General features: G+C 44.7%; 1 protein-coding gene across 1 annotated transcript in view; it reads right to left on the minus strand.

Moving 5' to 3' along the window:
* Nucleotides 1-20088, minus strand: part of ADAMTSL2 (ADAMTS like 2) — a 44272-nt gene extending 24184 nt beyond the window's left edge. The window contains exons 1-10 of the mRNA XM_065418908.1: nt 19975-20088; nt 17194-17336; nt 15992-16067; nt 15152-15254; nt 12585-12730; nt 12359-12482; nt 10286-10366; nt 8694-8869; nt 6368-6710; nt 4343-4724 (exon numbers count right to left, since the gene is read on the minus strand). Coding sequence (XP_065274980.1) covers nt 4343-4724; nt 6368-6710; nt 8694-8869; nt 10286-10366; nt 12359-12482; nt 12585-12730; nt 15152-15254; nt 15992-16067; nt 17194-17336; nt 19975-20088 — 1688 coding nt within the window. The remainder of the gene's footprint in view (nt 1-4342; nt 4725-6367; nt 6711-8693; nt 8870-10285; nt 10367-12358; nt 12483-12584; nt 12731-15151; nt 15255-15991; nt 16068-17193; nt 17337-19974) is intronic.
* Between the last annotated feature and the right edge of the window lie 1844 nt (nt 20089-21932).

Below are 21932 nucleotides of genomic sequence, written 5' to 3' on the forward strand. Positions count from 1 at the left end.
CCAGCAGATATGGGTCTGATCCTGCTGCCATTGAAGTCAATGAGATAGGGCTCATTGAGAATCAGATACCTGTATATTTTATGGGTACAAATGGAATAATATGGATTAGGTCCATATTTTTTTACCTTCTCTTCCAAAAGAAAATCAGAACAGTAACCAGCCAAATTCTGCTCTCAGTTCCAACTGCGTAACCCTTTCAGCTTCAGCAGAGAGCAGAATTCAGTGTAGAGGGCCACAAGTTGCCCCTGGGAAAATCCACATAAGGTTTGCCAATAACCTGTGTTTTCACTTGCAGACTAGTGTGGTTTTAAGATGTGTTAAAATCCTCATGCAAATAAATAGAGATATCCTATCTCCTAGAACTGGAAGGGACCTTGAAAGGTCATCGAGTCCAGCCCCCTGCCTTCAGTAGCAGGACCAAGTACTGATTTTGCCCCAGATCCCTAAGTGGCCCCCTCAAGGATTGAACTCCCAACCCTGGGTTTAGCAGGCCAATGCTCAAACCACTGAGCTATCCCTCCCCCCTAATAAGGCAGTTGTAGTTTTAACACATTAACTGGTGGAGGTCAACACCAGCGGGCGCCTGGGTTTACCTGGACCAGCAACACCTATTAAAACTACAGTTGCCTGGTCTATATGTGAACATGTGGTCTAGTGAACATGTTAAAAATACACTTTTTCTCTGAGTGTAGGCATGGCCACAGAGTTCCCTCTGCTTTGCTCTATCGGGAGAATGGATTTCCCAACCCACATGGAATTGGCAGAGGTCTCCATCCCCTGAGCCTGCAGCTGAACCAAGATCTCAGGACAAACACAGAACACAGTTGTTCTCTTGGTTCCTTCCTCCCCTATAGCTGCACCCTTCCTAAGCAAGCCACGACATCATGCAATCCAGGGATCAAAACTCCCCCTAAGGAGTAGTCAGTACTGGGTCAACTGACTAGAATTCTGCCTGGATCTGAAGGGAGCAGACTGCAGAGAGTCACTGCTTCCCGCTTCCTCTTGTCACTGCCCTCTACTGTTGAGCCCTATGGAGTGGCTTCCAATTGCCAGTGACTCTCCAGCACAGCTGTTGATCTCCATCCATGGCAGGTTTGGGGCCCATCCCGCCACATTCTGCTCCAGTCTGTACCCAAGTGAGGCAAAGCTTTCAAGGCTCCAGCAGTTTTACAACAACAAAATTCCAATTTGCCTTCTGCCAGCTTTTCTTAGCATCTCCAGAAACTGTCCCCATAAATCATATTCTTTATCTGTTCAATCCACCGTCCTCTGGACTGTGGATTTATGCAGTACATGATGTGCCGAGATGCACTGGAGTGTGGTCTGGCCTTTTCTGGCAGAGCTCGCTCGGGCGCGCGCACACACACACGCACATACACACACACACACACACAGGCGCTATATTTGGAAGAACAAGTTGCCGATTATGTCATAAGTACCCTTTGAACAACCACGCTGGAGAACGATGTTTCAGTGAAGTGTGTAAAAAAAATTTTTTAATGAAGCACACGCCGTTTTGTCACTGCCTGCTTCCTAAGGAGAGATTTTGGGGCCAGAGCCTCAGCTGTGTGGATTCAGCTCTGCACTGCCCTGGTGGCACCAAAGCTGCCCTACCTCTGGCCTAGCTGGGCCTTTGTGGCACTCCTAAGCCACCCCTCGCTGCCAGCACACAGGGTGTGGCTGGTGAACATTTGGCATGGCTGTGACATCCCTGTGCCCTGACAATCTATGGCTGTCAGAATGGCCCCTAGGGGACCACTGGTAACTGGCACAGTTGAAAGTCAGCCAATGCAGAGCCAGACAATGACTAGCGGGGCGGGTGTGAATGACATCTTTCTACACTCCCAGCATGTGCCGAGCCCAGTTCAACCGCCACGCAGAATCAGAGCCTTTCAACGCCCAGGTATAAAAACTCAATCTGAGAAAACAATAACTCGTTTAAACCATCAGTGACTATTTTGATCTGAAAATTAGCATTTTGCTTCAGTTCAATGGGAGTGGGGGAAAAGGGAACATTTTAATAAAGGAGCTTCCTGGAAAACTGTGATATGGGGCACCCTGTTCAACAGGATTAACCCTTACTAACGCTGTCTTTGGGGCGGGGCGGGGAGAACAGACAGCGTGTTTTAAGTTCCGTGTGTCACTGGGGGCTTTCACAGCTGATATGCAGAATTCTTTATTTTAGGTGCCTATCTGGCCCCCTATCTGAATGCGTTTAAAATTCACAGCCCCCTTGTGAGGGCCGGGCAGGGCTATCATCCCCATTTTACAGATGGGGAACTGAGGCACAGAGACTAAGAGACTGGCCCAAGGTCACACAAGAAGTCAGCAGTAGACCGGGGAATGGAACCTGATCTCTCAAGTTGTAGGCGTGCACCATAACCACTGGGCCATCAACTCTCTCCAAATCGTTCATCTTTAAATTATAGGCCACTGATGCTAAGTGACACTAGTCCGGTTTTGCAGAAAGTGCTCCCAAAACACACAGCGTTTTCCTAGGCAGCGCAAGAGAAAATCCTTGCAAAGCCTTTCCTACGCCAGGTACTGAATAAAGCTGATAGGCTTAACACCTAATGTACCTCAGCAGTGTTTTAAAGCTCTTAGCAGGGAGCTAAGTTTGTGTTTGGTTTAATGGTTATTTCTTGGGCCTAAATATATTGACATGAAGATTGCAAATTCCACAGAGCACTTCAATTGTGCCTTCAATTCACAGACCTACAGCCACTTTGAAAGGTCAGCATCACTAGCCCCAATTTACGGGTGGGGAAGCCGAGGCAGAGAGAGATGAAGTGACTTGCCCAAAGTCACACAGTAAATCAGTGGCCGAACCAAGGACACCAAGACTGACTGTACACTCTGTCTCCCGAGGGCACAGCACAGACAGCACAATTGAGGAGGAGGGCAGGCAAAGGTCGTTTGAATCCACTTCTTGCCCTGGGGATTCTGGACTGCCCCAGGAGCCGAAACAGCCTCTGGGATAAATCTGAACTGTCCTGGAGGTGCTCTAATTGATGGCAGCATCCTGAGCGCTGCCTATTGGATGCTTTGCAGTCCAGAATAGCCCAGAATCTCCCTAGCTGCGTATGCTACAGACACCCTCTCCTGTTCCAACACACACCCTTGTGTCCCTGACCCCACCCCCAGCAGCCCCTGCACCAGTGGTTGTGAGGGGGAATGCAGGACCTCTTCTGACTGCCTTATGGTGTCCTTGTGATCAAGGAATTCACCCCTTTGGCCCCTTGCTCTACGATTCCAGCCCCAATGCACCCCTACGGCAGGGGACAGCATCTGCCGCCAGCTCTCCCAGCACATAAAGTAACTGTAAAGAAGGCAGTGTGCTCACTAAAATTGGTGCCAATTTTACAGTAAATTGTACTGTTTCTCTGTATTGTTAGCCCCAAAGATAACTATCTGATAGGGGAAGAAATGGATGAAGATCCACAATTTAGTCCTTACGGGGAATTCCTCTCTTAGTAAACTACTTAACAAGGGGAACCGTGTGTCCCTAAATGCCCCTTAATCCATGCCCTGCCTGTCTGTACAGATAATTGTTAAATACACTCTATGCCTTGTTTAAAAACCAATAACATTTCATAGTAGAGTCAATAGGAAACACCAAGTCAAGGGGCTTTGTAGTTCATGCCCCATATTTGACCTAGCTCAAAACAAGCAGCTGGTAGTTAGTGTTTTCGTATTCTTAATAAATATCAACTAACACCAGTGCTTCTTCAGCAAGAAATTAAATAAAAGAAACAAACCAACCTATTTTTGTAGGACCTGCACAAAAGCTGTTATCCTCCCCCCTCTGGTTCTCGAGCAATAGTTAACTAACAGAGGTTATTCCCGGAAGCTACGGTATGCACATTCCTGCTGACATCAATGACAATGCTGGTGGATGACAATCGACCACAAGTACACAAAAAGGAGCCATACCAACTTCTGCTGCATTAGAAATATAAGGAAAGGGGAGCAGGGGAAAATAAGTGTTGGTCAAATAAGAGCACTCAAAATTAGTAGGAAAAGAGGTTTTATTATATTCAGTCCTCTAATGAAATGCTACAATAGACAGAGAGCAATAAGCTATAAAAATACACTGGCCAATGTCCCTTTAATGAGGATAGTGTTTTTTTATCCTGTTAAGGTGTCAATTCTTTTCCCTCCCCTGACAGCATTTTTGAATTTTCTTTGCAAATTAACCTCTAGCAGAAACCTTTTATGATGTCTTCATCCCACTTACCTTATAGATCAAAATGTGTAACCTGGACTGCCCTACGTGCAATGCATGTAAGAGAACAGCACAGAAATCAATGGGATTGAATATTATTAAAAACGTGTCCCCTACCTTGCTTTGTGGGTTCTGTTCCCTTGGGGGCTGGTCAGGGTAATGGTAGCGTTCGAAAACTGAGTCTCTGATGAAGTGTTGATTATTTTGTCGCTGCTCAGCTCCATGTAGGTGCCGTTGATGCTGTACGTCACCACCCCTTCATTGTCTTCGTAGTCGACGTAAAGGCTGTCTATGTGCGACCCCACAGAGTTGATTGGGTCCCCTTGGGCAAAGATGCTATTCATGGTCATGTTCCGAACTAATTCTTTCGAGTCCGAGGTTTTGTCCAGAAGCTTGTCGGTAATTGCATTTTCTGACAGGAACTCCTTGGAGGTGAATCGCGAGTCAAAGTCTCTGTCATCTCTGTCTGTCAGGTAAGCAGACCTGGTTGCGTTTGAATCTGGATTGGAGCAAAGGGGGGGACAGAACAACAACCACAAAATAAACTCAACACGGGAGATGGGAGAAGCAGAAAGTGCAGGCGATGGGTCTGTACAGCTGCGTCAAGGGACAGCGGGAGTGGCTGGTGGTATCTGTGGCAGTAGTTCACAGGCAGTTAGGCCCTGTGGATCACACTTACTCACACTGGAGGACTGGGTGTTCATAGCTGCCAGGTTCTGAAGAGCTTCTTCAGTTACATGTGTCACAGGAGCAAGCTTTTGTTAAGGAAAAATCGTGGTTTTGCTCCACTCCCCACTACTGCAGACGTTCTGTCCAGCACTGAGAAGACAGAATAAGCCACTCTCTCCCTGTCCTACCACAACCAGGGGCTGGAGGCTGGGTTGGGTGAGGCGCCGGGGTAGTGGGAATGCCGGGAGATGGTGCTAGGTTCGGTGGGGGCAGGCTGGGAGGGTATAGAGGGGAGCTGGATGGAGGCGGGTTGGGTAGGGATGGGAGATGCTGGGCAGGGGTAAGTGTAGGTGCTGGATGGGGGCTGCTGGGTTGGGTGGGTGTAGGGGGGTGCTGGTGGATGTAGGAGGGGACTAGGGGGTCGGGGTGCTAGGGCGGGTGAGTTGAGTGGGAGGTGAGGGGTGCTAGGTTGGGTGGGTGTAGGGGGGTTCTGGGTGCGTGTAGGAGAGTACTAGGGGGCAGGGGGTGCTGGGGCAAGTGAGTTGAGTGGGAGGAGAGGGGTGCAAGGTTGGGTGGGTGTAGGGGGGTTCTGGGTGGGTGTAGGAGGGTACTAGGGGGTTGGGGGTGCTGGGGTGGGTGAGTTGAGTGGGATGAGAGGGGTGCTAGGTTGGGTGGGTGTAGGGGGGTTCTGGGTGCGTGTAGGAGAGTACTAGGGGGCAGGGGGTGCTGGGGCAAGTGAGTTGAGTCGGAGGAGGGGGTGCAAGGTTGGGTGGGTGTAGGGGGGTTCTGGGTGGGTGTAGGAGGGTACTAGGGGGTTGGGGGTGCTGGGGTGGGTGAGTTGAGTGGGAGGAGAGGGGTGCAAGGTTGGGTGGGTGTAGGGGGGTTCTGGGTGGGTGTAGGAGGGTACTAGGGGGTTGGGGGTGCTGGGGTGGGTGAGTTGAGTGGGAGGTGACGGGTGCTGTGTTGGGTGGGTGTAGTAGGGTGCTGGGGGAGGGGCGGATTGGATGGGGGATGAGGAGTCCTAGGTTGGGTGGATGTAGGGAGGTGCTGGGTTGAATGGAGGAGGTTTGGGTGCTGGGTGGGCATAGGGGGTGCTGGGGCGAGTGAGTTGGGTGGGAGGTGAGGGGTGCTGGGTTGGGTGGGGGTAGAGGGGTTCTGGGTGGGTGTAGGAAGGTACTGGGGAGAGGGCTGGGAGAAGAGCCTAGTGCAGCTGCCTCCTGACATTGGGAAGAGGGAGATAGAAAGGCAGCCTGCAAAGCAAACACTGCCATGGCCTCCTGCGGCTGGGATGTGCAACTGCAGCCATCCCTACAGCCCAGCCAGAAACCAGACCCCTCCGGGCAAAGAGGATGGATAAGCAGAGACTTTTGTACGAGCTCTCCCAGGATTCCAAAAAAATTAACCAAGGAAGCAGAACTTGTCTCATCAAAAACTCGGAAAAGCAGCATTGCAAAGTCCAGGTCTCCTCCTTACCTTTGGGTTGTTTGCCCTTCAGTTTTGGTTCACAGTCAATTGCTTCTGATCTTTCATAAACTTCATTCGTTTCCTGACCTTTGCTCAAGTTCAGGTCTTCCTCAGTGTCCTGCCTCCCAAACACCTGGTTCGCCAGATCTATCCTTTCCCTGGAGAGTTTCCCGAAGTAGCTGGCATTGCGCTGGCTAAACCCCAAAGGCACTTCTCCATCAAACTCTCTGCTCTCCTCACTCTCGGATTCAGAAAAGGTGTAGTAGATAGGCTGAATAATTTTTGAATGTGGCTTCCTTAGAAGAGTATATTCAAATGTTATGGATGGGTTCTTGCCATTTTGGTTCCATACCTAAAGAAAGCAAATTAAATTACTGTTAACCAAGATGTAATGTATTTTTGGCATAGAATTCTACATTTTGCCTTATTGTCTCAAAATGGCTTCTGGTTAGTACCTATTTATCCATTTTTAATGTGCCTTTTGCCATATCATTAGGGAATGAGTTCATATCATATATCTATTGTAACTGGCACCACAGAAAGTTATCATAAATTATTTGGCAGTGTTGCCCAGTGGATACAGCACTAGATTGGGAAATCTAGGTCCGAGTCCTAGCTCTTCCACCGACTGATCGTAAGGACTTGGGCAAGCCACTTATCCCCTCTGTGCCTCATTCATCCAGTCTGTAAAATGGAGATAATGATACTTTACAATTTTTTTTCTCTCCCGCGCTTGGAGATCTTCGCATGAAAGGTGTGGGGAAAGACTTTGGTAATAATGAATCATTCTGAAAAAATCATCAGCTGCCCACAGACAATTGGCCAACAGAAAACAAAAGCTCAGTTTGCCCAATGAATTACGTGCTATGAATTAGTCATTCAGCAATTCTGATCATTGTAAAACCCACAGAGGTGGGGGGAATTCCGCCCTGTGCAGAGGGCTGCTACAAAGGCAGTGCACCATTTAAGTCTCACTTAAACCCTGAGGGACTGAATAAAAAGCTGCACAGACCTTGAAATCCATCATTACTGTTACCATCATCCCTTCTGGGAAAAAAAAAAAAGAAAAGAAACATCTGATAATGCGGTGCTGGAGAAAATTCTCAAGGCACCAGCAGTCCCATGGCTATTTGCTAATCATTTCCCTGAGATATAAAGGGGCTTCCAGTGTCTTCAATGCAAGCCATGTATAGGGAACCCAGGACAGAATTTGGCTCAGAGGGTGAAATTCACCCCGTAAAGAGGCCCATTTAAGGGATGCATGGCCGGTATGCAGGTTCTCTGCATAGGGATGAATTTCTTTCCTTTCCTTTCCTTGCAGTGGAACCCATAATAGCAGTAATATTGTGTTTTAAGATTTGGGCAGTTTTTTGTTTGATGGCCCAATTGTCTTCCCCTTTTCAGTTGACTGAGATACTAATGCCAAGGAGAAGAACAGACAACCCCCCCACACACACCCCCAATGCCCAGGCTTGTCATCCATCCAAAATAATAATTTAATAAACCAGCATTCATTAAAGCCAGATCTGCCTCTGAAAGGCTCCCATGTTCTCTCTGAACTGGTGATGCCAGTAAAACAATGTGTTAGTCAGCAACATGGGGCCAGGCTCACCCCCAAGATCCTCTTTCCCTGTGGGGAGTAAGTTTACTGAGTGGGGTGTTCATCCACGGGAAGGGGAAACTTTACAAATTCCTTAGGGGGCTGCCCCAGGGAGCCATCGAATCAATGCAACTCTCAGCTGTCCGACCCCACCCCATCAAGGGCCTGCTCTGAGGGCTGCCATGTAAAGTGCAAGTTGCAGGCTGCTTGTACCTCTGCTCCCTGCGGCCTTATCAATCCAATACCGGGGGAGAATCTGGTTCTGACCTGCCTCACCTCTCCTTGCTTGTCATGTTCAAACAGTCTCCTCCCTGAATTGCATTTTTGCCACAGCTAGAAAACTCAGTGGGGAAATGTCTGCATTAGCAGCAAAGAAGCCACTCTGCAGTCATGGAGTAGCTGCTGTTTTATGGCCGGGGAGAGGAAAACTTCCTCCCAAGCCCTGTGGACAGTGTTCAAATTATAGGGGGGAAATAGGAGGGCCTTGACTGTCAAGTGGCTTGCTTTAATTTCAACATTTGTGAGAAGTAAGGGTGCTTCCCACCCTGACCTGTAATTCAAGCACCACCTGTAAAGATCCCCAGCATGTAGCTCAGCTACTGGGGCTGCATCCAGAGGATTTGACCACCAGTACGAATGTGGTTAAGAAACACACGAGAGGAAACATATCAGTAGGATTCAACTGTTCTCTTCCTGTAATTCCTATCCCTGCAAATATAAAAAGCCAGAGCACACCATTATATTCAAGCCTTGATTAGTCGGCCCCTGGGCGACGATATATTCTATGCCAGTCTCATAAACATCCATAGGCCTCCTGTACTTGAACACCGTGCCTGCAATGTTGAAGTTCTTTGGGCTGTCGACTTTGTAATTCCCGTTGAAAAAATAGTACCCAGCTTCATCTGCAACAGCTTAAAAAGACAGAGAGAGCAGGTAATCAGCTTCATCTAATGAGAAAGAAATATGCAATCACAGAAATGTTGGGTTGGAAGGGACCTCAAGAGGTCATCTAGTCCAGTCCCCTGCGCTGAGGCAGGACCAAGTCTACCTAGATAATCCCTGATGGGTGTTTGTCTAACGAACCTGTTCTTAAAAACTTCCCAAGGACAGAGATGCCACAACCTCCGTTTTAACCTATTTCCAGTACTTAACTATCTTTACAGTTAGAAAGTTTTTCCTACTATCTAACCTAAATCTCCCTTGCTTCAGATTAAGCTGATTATGTCTTAATCGTTGCTATTTGCTTCTCATACAAAGTTCAAGTATCTTTATTTCCTGGATGATGATAATATCTGACATTTACTTAGTTATTATATTTGTTTTATAATAATATCCTCAAACATCATTAATATCACAATGAACATTTATTTTACAATAATAAGCAATAACAATAATACCGATCTCATATATAGTGCTTTTCATCCATAGACCTCAAAGTGCTTTACAAAGGTCAGTATTATTAATATCATAATAAGTTTATTGCCATTGTTACTTTATTTCCACATCAGTATTTTGTGCACGTGAGCAAGACTGTAAAAAGCAGGGACAGTCATTTATTACATGTTTGTACTGGGCCTCGCACAAGGGGCCCCAACCTGAATGTAGCCTTTTGGCCCCAGTATGCATGTTAAAATAATAAAGGTTTCACATGCTGCAGACAAACTGGTTGTGTTTCATGACTCTGTGCACCAGGAGTTCCATTTTTTAGAAAATGAAACAGATTATCCTTCTCTTGGCACATGGAAATCTTGCCACCTAAGCCATGGTTCTAATAACCATGGAGCTTGAAGGCAGCATCAGAACTTGACACTAGCTGAGGCATATGTGTGAGTCACTTGAGCAGAGTCAATTTGCCCACACCATCCAATTCCTGTACCGATCTGAAACCCGCATTCAGTCATCGGCATTAGCCACCTTCCACCACAATATCAACGAGGCAAACATCTAAGTCATATTTGCTTTTTACTGAGTGCATGTTGTAGCCAATGTACTTTCACTGAAATGCAGAAATTCCATGGGATCAAGAAAGAAATGAAGGTGCACGGCAATTATTTGAGATCAAGGACGTGCATCTGTTACAATTCTCTGCAACAACAGTAATATACATTGTTCAATGGTTCAGAGTTAAAGCCACTGCCTGGGCCAGATTCTCAGCGGGTGTAAATCAGTGTAGCTCCATTAACTTCAACAGAGCTATGACGAGTTACACCAGTTGAGGATTTGGTCCATATCTGCAAATGTATTCTCAACAAATGCGTTTACTTGCAAAGAAAAAATGAATACACACACACACAATTTTTAGCGAAGTACCAAGAGGTTATACACACCCAAAACATCTGCCGATTTTTTCCGTTCTACTATCTGGATATCTCTGGCTCCAGCAGGAATGTGCGTTACCAGAGAATAGCCTACGGAAAACTATACATTAATGAAAGGAAAACCTTGTAACCGATAATATGAACAAAGAAAATGTTCAAGAATCAAGCTTGGCCACTTTTCAGGAAAGATGGCTTTCTGAACATTTGATCCTTCCCAATTACATTTTTTTACGATAGACGTTAATAACCATCATATTACTCATAACGTCCATCCATATAAGGTAGCTTTCCTGCTTCTTTTTCCAGGGGTGAAAACCTCCGTAGCAGTAAGCTGACATTACTTCATCAACTTAAACAGAGCAACATCAGTTTGCACCAGTTGAGGATCTCGCCCATAATCTCTGACTAAGAGTCTGTCTCCACTGCAATCAGAGATGTGACTGCAGCACATGTACACATATGCAAGCTATCTTTGGTCTAGTTAGCTTAAATAATAATAGCAATGAAGACATGGCTGCAGTGGAGACAGACCCAAAGGCACATTTTACTGGACCTTCGCACACTGAGACTGATCTTGAAAACTATTTGTAAACCAGCATCCGTTTGCCTTATAATGTAGCTCCAATTGTGTTGATTGCACTAAGAAAAATACTAACAGTATTTCTGAACCCATAGTTTGTGTCCTACTGTTCACCCCATTTATATTTCTCATGCAATTAAATCAGAATAATGTTATGACCAATAATAAGATTTACAGTTATACACACTAAGAAAAGGAAAATCAAATCACATTCATCAATGTGTAAAATGATCCTCATATTGGGCAGGAAGAAATTATTTTTCCATATAGATCCAGGCACACTTGTCTATGAATATTATGGGGGTGGAGGGTTATACCTTATTTAGAAGCATCAAGTACTGATCATTAGGACTGCCATTTGCTGTGGGGTTAGAGCAGCAGTTGCCCCCCACAGACCCTGTATGTTCCACCCTCCCGCACTGACTTTCCAAGCTAGAAAACAATCCCACGTAAAGTTCTCCATGCTAACACAACTTTACGACCCGACAGAATTCTTCTGAAAGACATCCCTGCTGCCCACTACTGGAATCAGGATATCGGGCTAAATGAACTAGTTATCAGATCCAGTATGGAAAAAATCCTAGGTTCCTAGAATTATTTTCTTGAACTAGTCTGAAATATGATCTTGAAAACGGCCTCAGAAGTACAGAACTGCTACCCTGCGATGTGGAGAAGGTAGATTAGAAGGGAGAAAGCCACAAAAGTGTTAAGGGTAATATATGAGTGTTTGAGATCTTCATAACTGCATCTAAAGTCTGAAGGTTGCAGATCAAATACAATGAACTGTTGTAAGAAGGGCTATTTGAGAACTTTTATTAGCTACAGCAGCTAGCCTGGTAGTTGGACATTGGTGCATTTCTTGGCGGGTCACTCAGGAGCCACCATTGTTTGGGATGACCAGCCTGATTCTCCTCTCTCTTACATTGATTTGATACCAGTGTAACTGCCGGACCACATCCTCAGCAGGTGTAAATTGGTGTCGCTCCACTGAAGTCAATAGAGCTGTGCTGATTCACACCAACTGAAGATGTCAACCATTGATTTTAATGGAGTTATTCCTAATTTGCACCAGCGTAAGTGAAAGAAGAATTAGGCTCTAACGCTTTATGCTGTACTAACTCTGGGAATCCTAGTTTTTCAAAGATATCCTAGCTTCCCATTGTGGTAAAGCATTTATTCCTCGCTTTAGTGGTAGCTAGAAATAAAACCTTAAAACTGAGATTGGTCCATTGTATAACTCTGCTGCTCCAAGTTTCAGTGTAATGAGGCTCAGATTTTGGATCAGTGTAATTCTCAATCCTGTATCCTTTAAAAGAAGGGTTTCCCCTGTCCTAAAACATAAGAGTGACAGTCTTAAAAAAAGACAGAACATGAAAAAAGGAAAGAAACCCAGAAAACAACAGGGCATTTGGTAGTATTTTGAAACTGAAACTAATGTATCAAAAAAGCTACGTTAAAAGACATATGCTATAAATATGGGAAAGGGTAATGTAAAGTCTTACCGAGATGAGAATTTCCTTTTCTGTAACTCCCAGTTACATGAGTGCAGCTACTCCCATCCCCTTGGCAAACCCCACATTTATCCAACATGTGGGTGGAAAATAGAATCCCATCACATCCAATTGGCTAGAAAAATGGTAAATAGAGTATTGAGGGCCAGGCAAATATTGCACCCATTGTAATTTTCTGAATGCTACTGACAATATTTTTGCTATAATGTTTAACAACCTCACATTTTCCAGACACGCAAACCCCTCGGAAATCAGTGTATTTGCAGGATGTTCCATCCCGAGCCTGAACCATTAACTGTCTCTGACCATCCACAGTGGTGCAATGGAGGTCACAGGGCTTGCTAGAAATGTGAACATAGTCATCTAAGGGGAAAGGATATAAACATAGATTCAAAACAGGAGAAACACAATCATTCATCCTACCAATGTCAACTAATGTCTGCTAAGAGAGATAACAACATCAATGGTATGATGAACTGCACAGTTAGCCACATTTCAGGAGCTACCATCTTCAGGGTTTGGAAACCAGATTAGGGATTGCAGTTCTGAGAGCAGGACAGGCCCAGCATTGCAAATCCTTGCACTGGGAAGTGGTCCTTACCTCCTGCACGTCATACCATGTACTAATGTTATCAATTATATATACATTAGGGCTGAGAATTTTCAAAGCTGCTTAGCGGATGGGCATCTCCAAGGCAGCTTTGAAAAATCTGTGTATTTATAAACTATAGAGTTAACATTAATCCATGGGATTACTTGCAGGAGTAAGGACTACTCACCCGTGTAAGGGGTTGCAGTATAATACAAATGTGTGCTTAAATATATCTATACATGATATATAGCTATGTCATACGTATACACGTTATATATCTAATAACTATATATATTAATATATACTTTTATATCTATGGAGATTAAATAGGTAGACTAACACAGAGATAAAATAAGATTTACAGCTGTATATGGACAAGCACTGCAAACTCTTCGACGCGTTTTAATTTGAATTTGTTAATTAACTCATTTGGGCTGTGTTCACCCCCACTCCCCTTCCCCCACTGCATTTGCTTTCCACCGATATTCAGGTGGCTAAATCCACTGGCAGGAACATTCACTGAAACAGTGAATTTTAAGTGGATATTGAAGAATATTCACAGAAAGCAAATTGCAAATTCATGTTTGCTCCAGAAACCTGATTCTAAGAGTTACACTCAACTAGTCAGGGAACAGAAATATACCAGCTGGCCTATATGTCCCATTACAACAGCATGAATTTCAAAATAGCCTTTTTCAGAATCTCACAATGAGCTGCTCGCATATCAGCTACAGATCAAGAATTATTCACTGAAACTATCCAGTGAATAATTTCCAATAGTGAATATATTTGTGGAAATTTCCACCTGGCCACAGAAAAGAGGCTAAAGAAATGATTGATTATGAATCATTTATCCACCTTCATATTATGGGCCACATTCTACCAGACAGGCCTGACCTGGACAGGGGTTGGGGTGCACCATGGACTTGTATCACTGTAGGAGAGACAAAGAGAAGGCATGAGGCACCAGTGCTCCCTGCTATGTACAGGTCTGCAGGCAGCACCTTCTTTTTGGATGGTGCACCTTGCTCCACTCTTAATGCAAAAGGAATGGCAGGTTCCTGGCTCCACCTCCTCCCTGCCCCCATTAGGGTGATGCAAGCGCTCCCAATGCTCCCCTGAATGTCCCTGGCTCTTGCACAGAGTGACACAAGGGTTCTCCTGGCACCCCCAGACAAGGCCCAGTCATGATGGGTAAAATTTTCAAAAGCACCTTGGGATGCGAACTCCCATTTTCAAAAGAGACTTAGACCCAGGCTGTTAAAGGTATTTAGGTGTTGCCGTATTCAGTGTTGCAATGCCTGACTGATTTAGGAGCCTAACTCTTATTTTGAAAATGAGATTTAGACTCCTAAATCAGTTAGGCATTGCAATGCTGAGTGCAACAACAACTAAATACCTTTAAAAATCTGAGCCTTAGGTACTCGGGGCCAGATTGTCAAAGATCATTTTCAAAGCTATCCAGGCAACTAAAGATGCAGATAGGGACTTGGTGGAATTTTCAGAAGTGCCTAACTCTCATTGAAGTCAATGGGAGTTAGTGCCTAGATGCTTTTGAAAATCCCACTCAGTCCTGTCTGCATCTCTAGCTGCCTAAATAAAAACCTTTAAAAATCTGGTCCTTGGGAGCCAAAGTCTGATGGAAAAATCTATAGCTAAGTGCCTGAGTCATTTCTGAATATGGGATGTAGGCTCCAAGGTCACATAGGCAATTTAAAAAGTTGCATCCTATATAACCATTGAATTGACTTGTTTCATTTCAGTGACACTAGATAAAACAGAGAGCTATTTACAGAGGTGATGTGTGTGTGTGACCAAATGTCACTGAAATGAAATGAGTCAGTTCCATGGCCACACTGAACTCTTCATTGGACATTTTGCTTGGGCAAACCAGCTTCTAATTGCTGAAACAGTCAATCTCTCCATGTTCTCTCGTCTATTAGATCTTTAACACTCAAGCTGCAAGTCCAGAGTCACCGAAGTCAATGGGAGTGTTGCCCGAGAGAGGACTGCAGGATCCAGCCTTTGAGCTAATTTGTAATTTTTCTTTTTTTACAAGTGCTTTGTGGCTGCAGAATGCTCCTTTGAGCCTGGGCAGGTGGTGTCCCTGAGTCTTCCTGAAGGATATAGCATTGTAACTATCAAAATATTTTGGCTAAGCGTTATAGAACACACAAAGAATGTCTTGTTACCAGGATATAAAGGTTTCCATTGATACGTTCTTCCGTTATACACATGGGAGTTAAATGATGAACACTGTTCCTCTCGAAAGCTCCTTCCGGTGGGAGGGCACTCCTAGAATGGGATACATTAATATCCTGATGAAAACAAAACGCAGTAAAGGTTTCTGGCACACCTCAACTGGCCGCTTCCACAATTAGCATTTCACAGCCTGCTCCAGTCCATGGAGCCTGGCTGCTACCTATGTCTTAAAGGGCCTAGTACTGCAAAGTGCTGAGTGCCTTCTGCAAGGTAGCTCGGCTCCTTCTGCTCCCACCGGAGTTGTCATCAGAGCACCTGACACACAGCGGTGCTGGGGCAGTTCTGCTGCGGGGGAGTTGGGAGGCTGTGCAGGCACTGCTTGAAACTTTCTCTGTGGTCCCACAACCCGTGGGCAAGGAAAGAGGCAGTTCCACCAACCAAAATCCCCACTTACGGGGTGCAGCTGCTACCACCAACCACGGGCTATAACTGGCTAAGATGCTGAACTGAGTTCTGTTTCCAGCTCTTCTACAGGCTTACTCTGCGAATGAGGCCAAGTCACTTCATCTTTCTATGCCTCAATCCCCTATCTGTCAAATGGGGGACAATGCCGCTTCCCTACCACAAAGGGGTTCTGTGAGGTGTTCAAATACTGCAGTGATGGGAGCCATCGAAAAGCCAAGAATCAAAATACAGTCACTTGGTTTAGGACATGTGACAAGATGACTGCCTGTGAGTTTCCCAGCTACCCAGAAATACTGTTGTATTAAGAGATCCGGATTAAAAATATATTATTCGGAACATTTCCAATGAGAAAAGAATATTCTTACTTGTACTTTGCAGAGCTGGTATCTTTTGGATGTCCCAGTGCAAGTTTTGTTAGCAAGCCCACTCACTGACTTTCTTCTGAATAAAGAAATGATGGTTAGAATCTTTGACAAATAAAATCTACATTCCCTGTCTTTTGTAGGGGTTCCCGTAAATAGTGGCAATGCCTTAAACCATGATGCCATTTACTTCAATTACTATCATTGCTTATTAAGTTTATTATGGTAGCACCCAGAGGCTCCAGTGTGCTAGGGCCCCACTGTGATAGGTGCTATGAACATTTACTAAAAAGACAGCCAGTCTTTGCCCCAAAGGCAATCTAGTTCAGTGGGTGCAGGAACAGGCTTCTATTTAACTGTTAAGTTACAGTTCAAGCCACCACAGAATTTTTGACAGGTTTCAGAGTAGCAGCCGTGTTAGTCTGTATCCGCAAAAAGAACAGGAGTACTTGTTAGTCTCTAAGGAGCCAGAAGTACTCCTGTTCTTTTCACAGAATTTTTGTTAATTACTCTATTTAGACATGAAATGTGATTAGATAGATAGATAAATAGATAGATAGATCTTTTTCAGGATTATATGCTTTAGTCAAGCACAAGTTATTGAGCATATACAGGAATAACTTCATGAAATTCCATGACTTGTATTATACAGGGGGTGAGACAGATGATCTAATGGTCCCTTATGGCTATAAAATCTATGACTCTATTAATTTAGTGGCTTGAGAGGAATGAGATGGTGGTTTTAGCCCAGCTTCTAGAAGACAAACATCCACATCATAAAAACACCCAGTCTCACTGGCACTGACAGACACTCTATTTGGTTGCAGGAGCAAAAAGGCTGCAGGTTCATTGAATGGAGAGAGCAAGGTGACAGCCTTCTCACCCTCGGAGGGGGCCCTTCCTGCTCAGGAGTGGAGCATGACAGCACGCTTGTGTGTGTCCCTGTTCTATGGACAGACATAGATGTTCATTCTCCAGGGCTTTCAATCCAGCACATTTCACCAATGACACATTTACTATGGTGTAATTTACTGGACCAAATTCACCGCTGGGATACAAAGGCTAATATCCATAGATTTCAGTGGGGTTGCCAGAATGTGACCGAGAGCCGAATTTTGTGCAGTTTGCCTAACAGGTCAGGTAGATGGTGTTACAATTTTCTGTCCATGTAGTACACGTGTGTCACTTAATTATTCTGACAGTACCTCTGCCGGAGGCAGTGCCTTTCCTGGGATTTGACACCTCCCCCACAGGTTCTTGTGCATGCTGTCCATTTGGTCCACTCCCCCCACCAGTATGCCGTGACATCTGCTCCTTCTTCGAGGCTGTTTGACGTCTGCGCGTTATCCTATTCGCAATGCCGGGCATTCATGTTCAGAAGAGAAGAGGTGTTAAACATTTACACTGCCAAGTTAGCATGACTAGGAGTTCTGCACTCAGAGATACCAGGCCCCAAGACAGCAGACCCCACTCAGGGCCAAAACTGGACCCTCTGGGGCAAAGCCCAAGCGAGAGGGCTTTGAGTGTGGGAAAGGTGAGAGTATTAGGGGAATGGGATCACCCTCCAACTGTGGAACAGGGCATGGAGACTCTGAACAGTCTGCCTGTAGAACTTCCCTATCTTGGGGTTTTCTATAGCACCCATCACCATAGTATCCAAGCATAATGGTAGCTGTAACTGCAGCCTGCCGTGCTGCTCCACCATGTGGTGGATCCATGCAGCTCACAGGCCACGTTCTCCTCAACCCGCCCCATGCTGCACACTCGTGCACAGAATCACAGCGCAGAGGGGATGAGGAGTCTACCTGAGTGGCTTCTCCATGGCATGGACCCCTATACACAGAAGAGACACAGCATTTCCCACTACAATGTGCAGGAACTGGAAGTGCCGTCTCGTGGGAAATTCCACAATTTCAAAATGTGTTTTTGTTCCAAATTGGAACGAAACGTCAACATTCAGAAACTCCCATGACGTGATATTTTCTGAAAAAATGTGTTTCAGGTCAGTCTAACCATTTCATTTTGATTTTTACTTTATATAATATAATATAATATAATATAATATAATATAATATAATAAATAAATTTCAGAATGCAAAAGTAATTTTGAAACAAAAAATCAAAATGAAACATTTCAATAAGATTGAAATTAAATGTTTTGACCCCATTCAAATGAATCATTTTGATTTTTTTTTAAATGAAATTTCGTTGAAATCGACGCATTCCTGCAAAACATTTTTGTGGAATCAGCATTTTCCAATGGAAAACTGTTCTGTCAGAAAATTTTCAACCAGCTCTAATCCAGGGCCTTATGCAACTTCTACACCTCCCCCACCCACTTCCCAGAGGCATAGCTTTTCCCCTTCAGTCCTCACTCAATCAGAATTCCCATTAACTTAAAATGGGAGGTGTGATGGAGTCAGGAGGGGCCCCAAAACCTCCCAGACGAAGACAGTACCCTTAACTCTTCAGTACATTCTGATCCTTGGTCCACACTGAATTAAAACGCAGGATGTTGAAGAGTTAGGTTGATCAACGGGTATGGAATGGCTTCCATACAAGGAGAAACTAAAAGGATTAGGGTTGCTCATCTTTGAAAAGAGATCACTAAGGGGGGGTATGCCAGAGATCTACAAAATCATGAATGATGTGGGGAAAAAGTGTTATTTACTCTTTCCCACAATACAAAAACCAAGGGTCACCCAATGACATGAATAGGCAGCAGGTATAATATAAACAAGAGGAAGTACTTTTTCATACAACGCACAACTAACCTGTGGAACTCATTGCCATGGGATGTGGTGAAGGTCAAAAGTATAACTGGGTTCAAAAAAGAATAGGTAAGTTCATGGAGGATAGGTCCACTAATGGGTATTAGCTAAGATGATAAGGATGGGACCCCATGCTCCAGGGCAACCCTAAACCTCTGATTACCAGAAGCTGTGAGTGGAAGGCAGGGGTGGATCACTCCAACTGGCCTGTTGTGTACACTCCCCCTGAAGTTCCGGTACTGGCCCCTGTCGGAAACAGGGTACTGAGCTAGCTGGACCATTGGTCTGACCCAATATAGCAGTTCTTCGGTTTAATTACAAAAGCAATGGAAACAGCACCTTCCAAACCCAAAGCAAAACCCTCGCCTGCCTTGTGTGGATGCATGGGTGGTGAAGTAGAAGAGAGAACAGAAAATCTCTTCCCAACCATCTCCCTGGATGCTACAAAGGCTGTGGGTGCACTTAATGCATCCAGTTTCGGTGCATGGCCTGACACTTTGGGAGATGTTCCCAGGCCCCAGCTTTCCTTTGATGACACTGCTGTTAACAGGTGCTGGGGTGATGCACACTGCTTCCATCGGGGAGCAGTAGTAGGGAATGCTAGCAATGGTTCTGCCACCATTCCCGCTCATCCTCACCCATCCCTATGGCTGGCTCTGGGATCTTAATGGATTGCCACTCTGCACCCACACATGCATAGCAAGTGTCTTTCTCAATAAACATAGGATTTATCATCTCCGTGGGGGTTAGAAGATTAATTTTTCATTGGGGGGTTATGTTTCCATCCACTCTCCTGGCTATGGAGCTCGATAAATTCTGTGTTTCTTGAGAAAGGATAAGGACGTTCTATGAAAAGGAATCCAAAAATCTAGCAACTGACCAAGAACCGGGGAGAATGAACTGTTCCACCTAACGAACATGCAAAATTATGTGTCATTTTATGTAAACACTGTGGATAAGGTGAAATTCCCTCTTAATGAGAACCAAGTTGCAGAAGGAAAACCTGCCAGTGGAATAACTAACACATATGTTCAAGAGTCTTTGCTTGCAGATTCCAAAACACAGCGTCAAAAATAAGATGTGTGTGCTGGAGAATACCTGGGCTCAATGGGACATGCCTATTTCCCTTTGTGAGCTCAGAAAATCAGTCTGCCAGGTAAACACGGAGCTATCCTTTCAGCACCAGCATTTTACCTGCCAAGTTGGTACACTTACCTGAGATATCACAAAGGCAATGTTTCCTACAAAGAGGACAATGGCCAGGGTCCCCTTCAGGTGAGAACTTTCACAGATGAAGATGCTGCTCCAGCGCCATTTGATTATTTTCATTCTGTAAAGCAACAGGCCCAAATGTATGCCATTCAAAACACTGGTGTAATTTCATTAGCGGCAGATTTTTAGCGATGAGATTCACACTACAGTGTCAGAGCCACTGCGCTTTGGGATAGATAGAAGGCACAGCATCAGCTAGCCTGTTTTATTGTGTCAGCACCAAAAGGCAAAATAACCATGATCATAAATAAGAATAAGGATTTGTTTACTGGCAAGAACCACTCCCTTGTAAAAAGGACTGATGGACTTTTACAATGGCCATAATTGCTACACAGTTAATTAATTAAAAGAAAATATAGGGGCAGATGTTGAACAGGCATAAATCGACGTAGCTCCATTTGAGATCAACGTCTCCTCTCAATGTGGCAGTCAGTCTAATTTATTTTCACTTCTTGGTCCCTCCATCACCAGCTTGTGTCCACTGAAGACAATGGAGTCACATCGATTTACACCAGCTGAGGATCTGGTTCTGAAAGAATTGCATGAAAGCACTTGACAGCAAGAGAATTAGCCAAAATGTAGAGCATGTCGGTGCTTTTAAAAGTTGAGTGAAGAGTTGCAAATGCTGTGCAGGAAACATTGAAGAAGAAGAAATGGCTGGACATTTAAAAAGCAAAATCATCTGAATATTTTCTGCTACTGTCACTCAATAATTAAAATGAAAAAGGGATTACAATTGACAGCCCTTATTTTTCCTTTTTTCAATAGCGGTTCCTCTTGTTCTACGCTAGTTCCTGCGGATGGAAAAGTCTGTTCCTATAGCAAAGAAATCCTCCAAAGTTAAAATCACAAATGTCAGCCTTTCCTTTCTGTCCCCTACAGCATCTCTGGAAGGAAGGAAGGGTAAAAGAAAACCCAGCAACCCAGAATGACATGACTTTAAAGAAAATGCAGTGCAATACCCTAGTCCATTTTAGAGTGAAGTGGAACCCCCACTGTGGGAGACAGAGATGAGCAAGTTCAGGAAATCATGTTTCAAGGCAATCAAAGCACCACATGTTTGAAAGGAAAAACCTCTCTCCTACACTAGACTTCCCTTAAAAAGTAAATATTCAATAAAGTGGGAAGGTAAGTGAGACCTAGACTGCCCATGGGGAGAGGGGGAGAAAGATTGCAATCAGGTCTGGAGCATAAAAGTGTCTCTTCCGCCCCTTGAATACTCTCCCCATTTCCCCACCTGAGCTTTTGTAGCAGTTTTGGGAAGGTGGCCCTAGGGGTAAAGTCAACACAAATTTGGCTGGTGTCTGATTTAACGGGATCATCAGTTAGTTTTCTTATTTCTCCTCCCCTACTCCCCCCCCCCCCCCATGTATTGACTTAATATTCTGAAGATGGTTTCCAAAGCTGAGTCCACTGATTAACTGAAGCCCAGAGTTCTTGGCTGTGTGTCCCGGGGACAGGTGGCTGAGACTTGCCTTACACTTGGTTTTCATTAAGACTTCCAGACACTGCTGGTCCCAAGCCAATAAAACAACTTGCTATGGGGTTATCCTTTGTTCAGTCAAAAAAATAAACCGAATCTTTAGGGGAGCAGAGTAGGAGAGAAAACCCCAGCTAAAATAAAAACCTATCAAAAACTGAAGGACAATCAATGAGTCTATGGACAGGAGAGAAATGCAGTGTCCTAATGGCAAAGCAGAGAGAGACAGCTTTAACATCTTTCCCATCCAATAATTCTACAAGGTTATATAACTGTCTCCTGACACATAACATGACTCCAACAAAGTCTAACCTAGCTCCAAAGCGAGGAATCCAGGTGGGGAAACCAGCCCTCTCTGACCCTAAAGGGGCTGGTTACTTTTCTGGCACTTCAACCAGTTTTTGCTTGGTTTGGGGGGGAA

Source organism: Emys orbicularis, chromosome 18 (genome assembly GCF_028017835.1).
Source record: "Emys orbicularis isolate rEmyOrb1 chromosome 18, rEmyOrb1.hap1, whole genome shotgun sequence".
NCBI lineage: Eukaryota > Metazoa > Chordata > Testudines > Emydidae > Emys > Emys orbicularis.